Below are 9,240 nucleotides of genomic sequence, written 5' to 3' on the forward strand. Positions count from 1 at the left end.
AACCGAGAGGTGAGATGCACAGGTGGAAAATGCTTTATACTTGCCCTAAGCTGATGAGATCCCAAGTATGGAGGAAACTATCTTAGAGTAGGAATAAAGAATCCCAGCCAGGGGAGCGCCACCAAGCAGCACAATTCCGAAATTCATCACCATGTCATTAAGAAAGGTATCAGAATAAGCCTGCCCAACTACTTGTTTGAGTTCACAGAAAAAATGGGGGATTTCCACCTTTGTACGGAAGGACAGCCGCAACACCATTAAACTCTGTAACAAGGAATTGAGAACACTGATGACCCAGGACACCAGAACCAGCAGTCCACAGAACCGAGGGTTCATGATGATCGTGTAGTGCAGGGGGTGACAGATGGCCACGAAGTGGTCATAGGCCATCACAGTCAGGAGAAAGTCATCCCAGTCTCCAAAGATGATGAAAAAGTACATCTGTGTGAGGCAGCCTGCGTAAGTGATGACTTGGCTCTGAGTCCAGATGTTCCACAGCATCTTGGGGATGGTGGTGGAGGCGAAGCAGATGTCTGCAAAAGACAGGCTGGCGAGGAAGAAGTACATGGGGGTGTGGAGATGGGAGTCTGAGCTGACGGCCAGGACGATGAGCAGGTTCCCAAGCACAGTTAACAGGTACATGGAGAGCAAAAGCCCAAATATGATGGGCTGTAATTCTGGTTCCTCTGATAATCCCAGAAGAAGAAACTCTGAACTTCCTGTGTCATTGTCTGCTTCCATGTGGTGGAGGTGACTACAAGGAAAGAAAAAAAAAAGAGCATGAAAGTGTTGAATTATATGGGCTTCATTTATTTATTACTTTTTTTCTTCTTTTAAAGTTTTCCTTTAAATGTCAGTTAACCTACAGTGTAATATTTGTTTCAAGTGGACAATATAGTGATTCAACACTTTCATACAACACTTGGTGCTCATCACAAGTGCCCTCCCTAATCCCCATCCCCCATTTCATCCATCCCCACCCACCACCTCCCCTCTGGTAACCAGAGGGTGTTCTCTGTAGTTAAGAGTCTGTTTCTTGGTTTGTCTCTTTTTCTCTGTTTTTTCCCCCTATGGTTATTTGTTTTGTTTCTTAAATTCCACACATGGGTGAAATCATAGGGCAATTGTCTTTCTCTGATTGACTTATTTCTCTTAGTCCAATACTCTCTAGCTTCATCCATGTCATTGCAAATGGCAAGATTTCATTTTGTTTTATGAATGAGTTATACAATATATATAGATAGATACAGATACACACACACACACCACATCTTCTTTCTCCATTCATCTATTGACAGACACCTGTGCTGTTTCCATATTTTGGCTATTGTAAATAATGCAGCTAAAAACATTCTGTGCATGTATCCATTTGAATTAGTATTTTGTATTCTTTGGGTACATACCTAGCAGGGCAATTGCTGGATCACAGGGCAGTTCTATTTTTAACTTTTTTAGGAAACTCCATGCTGTTTTCCAGATTGCTATACCTGTTTGCATTCCCACCAACAGGGCAAGACTGTTCCCTTTTTCCACATCCCCGCAAACACCTCTTGTTTCTTGTGTTGTTGATTTTAGCCATTCTGACGGGTGTGAGGTGATACTGCATTGTAGTTTTCATGAGTGGCAAATGGGCATTATTAGCAGACTGACGTGCTACAATTTATATTTTGCAATCAAGAAAGAAATATATATTTTTTGTATAGATCTGATCCCATTTAAGGGAAGTTACCTGACATCTCTGATTAGGAATTCCTGTCCATTCAGCCTTTTTGAGGGCAGGTTTTACAGTTTGTTTGTTTTTTTAAAGATTTTATTTATTTATTTGAGAGAGAGAATGAGAAAGAGAGAGCATGAGAGGGGGGAGGGTCAGAGGGAGAAGCAGACTCCCCGCTGAGCAGGGAGCCCGATGTAGGGCTCGATCCTGGGACTCCAGGATCATGACCTGAGCTGAAGGCAGTCGCTTAACCAGCTGAACCACCCAGGTGCCCCAGGTTTTACAGTTTTAATGAGAAATGCTTTCCTGCATTTGAGGAATATATGTTGAGAACTGACATCTTCTAGACAAAGACCATAGGGTTCTATGATACAAAAGTCCATATATCCTTTGGGTAAATACCTGGTAGTGCATTTGCTGGGTTGTAGGGTAGCTCTATTTTTATCATTTTGCACAACTTCCATACTGTTTTCCAGAGTGGCTACACTAGTTTACATTCCAGCAAATAATGCAAGAGGGTTCCCCTTTCTCCACATCCTGGACAACCCCTGTTGCTTCCTGTGTTGTTAATTTTAGCTATTATGACTGGTGCGAGGTGATATCTCATTGTAGTTTTGATGTGTATTTCCCTGATGATGCGTGATGTTGAGCATCTTTTCATGTGTCTGGTAGCCACCTGTATGTCTTCTTTGGAAAAATGTCTATTCTTCTGCCCATTTCTTAACTGGTTTACTTTTGGGAGGTGTTGAGTTTGGTAAGTTCTTGATAGATTTTGGATACTAATTCTTTATGAGATATGTCACTTGCAAATATCTTCTCCCATGCTGTAGGTTGCACTATTAGGTATTTACCCAAATGATAGAGAAATACTAATTTGAAGGGGTACAATAACCCTAATGTTTATAGCAGCATTGTGAACAACAGCCAGACTATGGAGAGAGCCCAAATGTCCACTGACTGATGAGTGGATAAAGAAGATGTGGTGTATATATATATAATAGAATATTACTCAGCCATCAAAAGAAATGAATTTTTGTCATTTGCAGTGACCTGGATGGAGCTAGAGTGTATTATGCTAAGTGAAATAAGTCAGAGAAAGACAATTACCATAGGATTTCACTCATATATGGAATTTAAGATACTAAACAGAGTGGGAGAAAAAAACCGAGGTAAACCAGGAAACAGACTCCTTTCTATAGAGAACAAACTGAGGGTTGCCAGAGGGAGGTGGATGGGGGATGCGGGAATTAGATGATGGGGATGAAGGAGGGCACTTAGGTGATGAGCACCAGGTATTGTATGGAAGTGTTGAATCCCTAAGTTCTACACCTAAAACTAATATTGCACTGTATGTTAACTAAGTGGAATTTAAATAAAAACATGGAGGGAAAAAAAAGTCCATACAATCCAATGATGGAGAAAGAATATATATGATAAAATAAAATATACTATAATATATAATGTTAGACAGCGACAGGTGCTATGAAGGAAAAAAAAAGGTAGGAATAAAACGGAGTGGATGGGGAGGGGGCTATGTTTTAATAGGAATTCAGGAGGACCTGCAAAGAAGGTGACATTTTAACAGAGGCTTCCAGAAAGACTAAGCAGGAGGCAGGAGGATATCTGGGGGAGGTGGGTGCCCTGCAGGGAAAACAGAGCAAAGGCCCTGCAGATGGCACTTACTTCAGATACGCAAATCTCAAAATGAAGTCAGTGTGGTGAGGCAATGAGCAAGAGGGAGAGTGATGACAAGTGGTGGCAGAGAATGTTGAGGAGCAAGGTGGCTTTCCTGCCACTGATGGGACTTCAAGACACAGGGAGTCCTTCCTTCATGTGGTGTTCTTTGCTCTTATTCATTCTGTTCCACGGTATTCTGTGAATAGAGATAGATCTCTTCCTTATTTCCATCTGTTGGTTAATATTCTGTCATTTAGGGTCACATCCTGGACTACATGAACTCTGGTACCATTGCCCGGAGGACTCCTCATGCCCCACATCACACACTCACACACACACACACGCACACACACACACACACACACACACACTGCACTCTGACCTCCTGGCACTGTGTTACTATCATGCTTTTCTCGCTCTCAGCCACAATAATGTTGAAAGAAATGGTACAAGGCAAGCTGTCAACATCAGATTACTTTCACCCTGAGGAATGTGTAAATGGTACTTAAATTCTAGTTAGTAAGCCCCCAGGGACATAGAAACACATGGCTTCATTTTAATATGATCACACTGTGTCCTTTATTTAATAAACATAAAAAAGAGGTTCAGGGACGCCTGGGTGGCTCAGTCATTAAGCGTCTGCCTTCGGCTCAGGTCATGATCCCAGGGTCCTGGCATCGAGCCCCGCATCGGGCTCCCTGCTCCGCGGGAAGCCTGCTTCTCCCTCTGCCACTCCCCCTGCTTGTGTTCCCTCTCTCCCTGTGTCTCTCTCTGTCAAATAAATAAATAAAATCTTTAAAAAAAAAAAAAGGTTATAAAACACAGGAAAGAAATGGACACAAGGGGTAAAAGAGATCTAATAAACTCAGAGGATTCCTGAGAGACTGTGATGAGCAGAAAGCTTCCCTGGTTCTGGCAGCATTCCAGCCCCTGTCCACATGCCCTTGCTGCCCAGAATAATTAACAAAACAGAAAAATAACAGTGTATCTAAACAAGAAAGGAGTGGTCTTTTTATGATGTCAGACATTTTACTGATTGAATTCCCTCTAGAGCAATGTGCAAAGGGAATAAACCTGCAATTTACAACAGAAAATACACACTGTAGTACACAATGTAGGACAATAGAAGGGGATTTTTAAAGATGAAATAATAAAAGACTTTTCCGAATGATTTTAAGTGCCAAATTTATCCTCCTAGGGTGGATACAGCATTGGTCACTACACGTAGGAAGCTTACAGCACAGTTCCTTCCTGTGAGTAAATGAGTTATTTTCACCATTGAACAGATTTGGGTGAGTTTTCTCTGCATTTCACAAATGTCTCCATGGTTTACACACTTTTTGGTAATGAAGTATTACAAAGTAAAGCTAGTTAGTATACCCCTTGTTGCATATTAAACACAATTTTTCATGTGAATACTCAGGGTGAGAGAAGGTTCTGAGAAATGTGTATCTCAGGAACTGCTGTCTCAAGGGAAAAGCTACCTGCATGGGTCTGGGTCTTTCTATAAACACAGGACATGTTCAAAACCACCACATCCTAAACAGTTCACCACACATGCTCCAAGCCAAATACTCTGATTTCCTGCTCCCCTTAGCTGCAAAACTCCTCGGATATGTTCTAATTTCACTGGAACCACTTTAGGTCCCCCATTCCCTTCCCCTGTCTCATCCAACTGGACTTCCGTTCCCACCACGTGTCATCAACAATGATGCCTGTATTGCTGGGTCCTATGCACATTTTTCTTTTGAACACATTACATAAATTAATTATAAATGAGTCTATCTAGTCTCAGGTGACCTCAGGTCAAAGTTCTCAGTTTCCATTCTCTGTGCTCCTTTCCTGAAATACCTGCTGAGCTCTCAGACTCACCTGGGTGTAGTCTCTAAGATGAAAGTCTCCATGTGGAGGTCTGAATTCCTCCCTGGATGGTTGATGCTGGAGACTGGAGCTCTGTTCCCAGACAGGACAGCAGGAAGCAATGCGGCATGGGTCCCCCAGCCAGACTTAAGAACCCAAAAATAACCATGTCCAGGCCAGTCCAAGGTTTCTCATGCTGAAGCTCTGCAGCAAAGGAGATATTTACAGCTCCCTGTGTCTGCTCATTAGGCACTGTTTCCATTGTTACTCCCACCTCAGAGCACTTCATTTCCCCTGCGGCACTGGTCTGGACAGAAAGGAAACTTTTCCTTCTGATACCCTGTTCCTGGGAGACCAGATTAGAAGTCAAGTGAATCCATTTTTTTTTTTTTAATCCTCTTTCTCATGAATTTACCTGCTTTCCAGAGTTTTAACCTCCTTGCACTTTACCTTAACTTTGAGATGATACTGAATTTGTTTAGTTGATGGTTTACTTTACCATTTATAGCTTTAGGGTGATTTTAGTAAATAAACCATGTGATCCTCTTCATGTGTGGTTTGGAGAGAAAAGACTCAGTACTCACCCTAGAGTCTGAAATAAACTGTGTTTGATTCTCCAAAGAAGGGCCCCTGAGTTGACATCAAATATACCTCTGAAAAACACTTTAGTAGTCAGAATAATGTCCCCCAAATATTTCCACATCTTAATCTTCAGAATCTTTGGTTATGTCTTATGTCATGGCAAGGGAGAATTAAGGTTGCAAATGGGATTAACATTGGTAATCAGCTGACCCTAGGATAAAGTTATTCTGATTATGCAGCTGGGCTCCATAAATCACAAGGGTCCCCCAATTGTGGAAGAGGAAGGCAGAAGTCTTGGAGTCAGAGAGAGATTTTGAGATGCTATTTTGCTGGCTTTGAAGATAAAGGGAGGGGACTTGAGCCTAGAGTACAGGTGGCTCTAAAGCAGGAATAGGCAAGCAAACCTATTCTCCCCAGACCTCCAGAGTGAAGTCTTCTCTGCAGACAGAGTGATTTTAGCCCAGGGGGACCTATTTCAGTCTTCTGACTTCCAGGACTATCAGAAAATAAATTGATTTGTTTTAAGGGAGCAGCATGGTCATTTCTTGCAACCACAACAAAAATCTAATCCAGACATTTATCCAATAACACTTTGTTCAAGGGAAGTGAAATCAGCCTTGGATTTTATTCATTTATATTCTCTTGGATAAGGATGTACCGTGTTGGTGCTCTACTTCAAGTAGACAATGGAATCTGAAGTCACTTTGGAGTTGTTCAGCCCCAAGAGCTGGTACAGAAAATCTCCCCTGCCATGAGCCATGCCGACTTGCAGGTACTAACCTAGAAAAACTGAACCCTTAAGGCGATTTGTTCTATCTTAAATCTTTGTGTCCAAATTTTTACATACTTTAACTTTCACGCTAATCCAAATATTCATTCTTTTCATTCTTATCCTCTCCCACTTTCTCTCAAGTTTACTTGTGACAGGAAAGATCACCTAATAATGATTCTGTGTGTGTGCACATGAGCACCCAGGTTTACTTCAAAGAAAAATGTGTATCAACGCACGCACACACACATATCATACCCCTCACCTTTGAACATTTTCTTAGGGATCTACAAACTATGACCACACCTTTGTTCATTAGCCACAATATAACTCTGAAATTAATTTTATTATCCCCATGTTATCTTCAGAAATAAGAAAACTGAGGCTCAGGGGCATGAAATTTTAATAAGTTACAGAACAAAGTAGTTAAAGCTTATTGTGCACTTTCTGGAATTTATAGAAACAGAATCATTCAGAATGTGCTCCTAAATGTTGCACAACTCCTTTATGCATCAAACTGTATAGTTTATTTAAACATTTTTATCAAAGTGTAGTTGACACACAAAGTTACATTGGTTTCCAGGGTGCAACATAGTGGTTCAACCGCCAGCTCTTTAGGTTATGCTGTGCTCGCCACAAATGTCAAGCTATATACTTTAAATAGGTGCACTTTATTACGTATAATTATACTTCACGGATCCAGTTGAAGGAAAAAGTCTAGTGGACCACAGCTGAGGGTAAGAGCTAGTGCCCTGGCATAGCTGATTCACAATGAACAGGGATGAAAGATATCTCTCCTAACTAGAAAGAAAGCAAAGTGTCTATAGGGACGTGGGAAAATTGAAATTAAATTAAGGCAATTCACGTTTGGTATGCATGCTCTAAATCAGTCCCTGGTACTGATTTTATATTCAAAGTACTCTTTCCTAAAGAAAAAAGAGGCCCAAAGTGAGTGGAACAAAGGAAATCATAAAAAAGAAATATTTTGCATAGTAATAAAATGTTTTGAAATTTTGCATCATCATATTTATGATTATCCTGGCGCTAAGAATGTACTTGGTCAATCTATTTGTTCAAGTTTGTCTTTCCATGTAGACTGCACTGGGAGGTATATGTTTGCTAATCAGTGTTTGCCATGCCTATGGTAGGCTTCCTGGACAGGGAGCTGAATCACAGAAGAAAGGCAGGAGACCAGTTCAGAAACACAGGAGCATGTTTCCAGAGTAACTGACAGTAAGCATTTTGATTGTAATGTAATTACCTGACATCAAGCTTTTGATCTCTGAGGCATGCATTTCTAAGGCAGTCAGGTTGAGTAAACACACTATCAGGTGAGGGACACAAGTACCAGATAAGCACTCAGGCTGCCCCAGCCATGAAGTACCTCTTCAAAAAGCCCTGGATAACCTCCATACTGACACAGGAGTGACCCTGATTTTCCCATTGAGCACCCAAATTCTAATCATATAAAAATCTCCAGTAAAGTGTGAACCCACAAAGCCCTAACCACTCTGGCCATGGGCCCTAATAAAGGCAGATCCCTCAGTGGAGCTCTGTCTCCCTCTCAATGCCTCTCTCCCCCTCTGACACCTCCCTGAATGGCCTTTGGGATCCCAGGTGCTCTCCAGGACCTGTGAGGATAAACCTGGTTTTGTTAAGAGTTCCCTGATGGGCATTGCTGAGGTGTGTCTTGCAATCACAGTAAGAACCCAAGGGCAGGTGCAGCCACTGCAGAGGCTCGGGTCCGGGAAGCATCTGTGGGAATGTCCACAAGCACAGGGGTGCAGGGGAGTGCCCGGGCTTTCCTAGCCTGAGCATCCCTGTCAGGAGCCTGAGACTGAAACAGAACAATGTTAGAGTCCACATTCTCAGGAAGAGGAGTGAAGGAAGTGATGTAAAAAGATATACAGATTCTAGGTGAACACTGGGGTTTTCTATCTTCATCTACAAGAAAATTATGTGAAGGGCTTAGTGGCCAAGTGTAGTTACTTCCAAATGAAGAATACAACTCAACACCATTCTTCTGGAAAAGCTAGGGAAAATTTACTTGGCATGGTATAAGTCGAAATAAATAAATTTATTTTTAAGAAATCCAACTTGCCCCATGTAAGATACAGAAATTTCCAGGCATTTGCGACCAAGGTTGGGGAAAATGCTGGGATTGTATGCAAATGGACAAAGGGGAACCTGTCTGTATATCAGACAGAGCAGAAGCTTAGTAAAGTGAGTTACTTAAATGTATGGAGAAGTGGAATTATTCAAACAAATGGAAATTCCAGGAAACATGTGGAAGGAGCAGGTTCTACTCCCACAGCCTGATCTAAGAATGGCAGTTCCTGGCTCTGAGGCCCTGAGCCCTGCAATCATGGGCACTTCTCCAACCCCAGGACCACTGGCCCTCACATCACTGGAACCCCAATGATTCTTTTCAGAGCCCTCTTTATGTCTCTGTTCCTCAGGCTGTAGATGAAGGGGTTCAGCATGGGTGTGACCACCGTGTACATCACCGAGGCTACTGCACTTGAGTGGGAGCTCTGGGGAGCAGCAGAGCTAAGGTACACCCCCAGGACCGTACAATAAAATAAGGAGACAACCGAGAGGTGAGATGCACAGGTGGAAAATGCTTTATACTTGCCCT

At 42.1% G+C, this 9,240-nt stretch overlaps 1 protein-coding gene across 1 annotated transcript; it reads right to left on the reverse strand.

Moving 5' to 3' along the window:
- Positions 1-122: 122 nt before the first annotated feature.
- Positions 123-6,593, reverse strand: LOC116629524 (olfactory receptor 7A17-like; the record flags this gene model as incomplete). Its single annotated transcript, XM_032399790.1, has 2 exons — positions 6,508-6,593; positions 123-754 (listed from the first exon to the last, which is right to left on the reverse strand). Coding segments are annotated over exons 1-2 (718 nt in total), but the record flags the coding sequence as incomplete, so codon positions are not given.
- Positions 6,594-9,240: the final 2,647 nt, after the last annotated feature.

Source organism: Phoca vitulina, unplaced genomic scaffold (genome assembly GCF_004348235.1).
Source record: "Phoca vitulina isolate PV1807 unplaced genomic scaffold, GSC_HSeal_1.0 scaffold1239, whole genome shotgun sequence".
Taxonomy (NCBI): domain Eukaryota; kingdom Metazoa; phylum Chordata; class Mammalia; order Carnivora; family Phocidae; genus Phoca; species Phoca vitulina.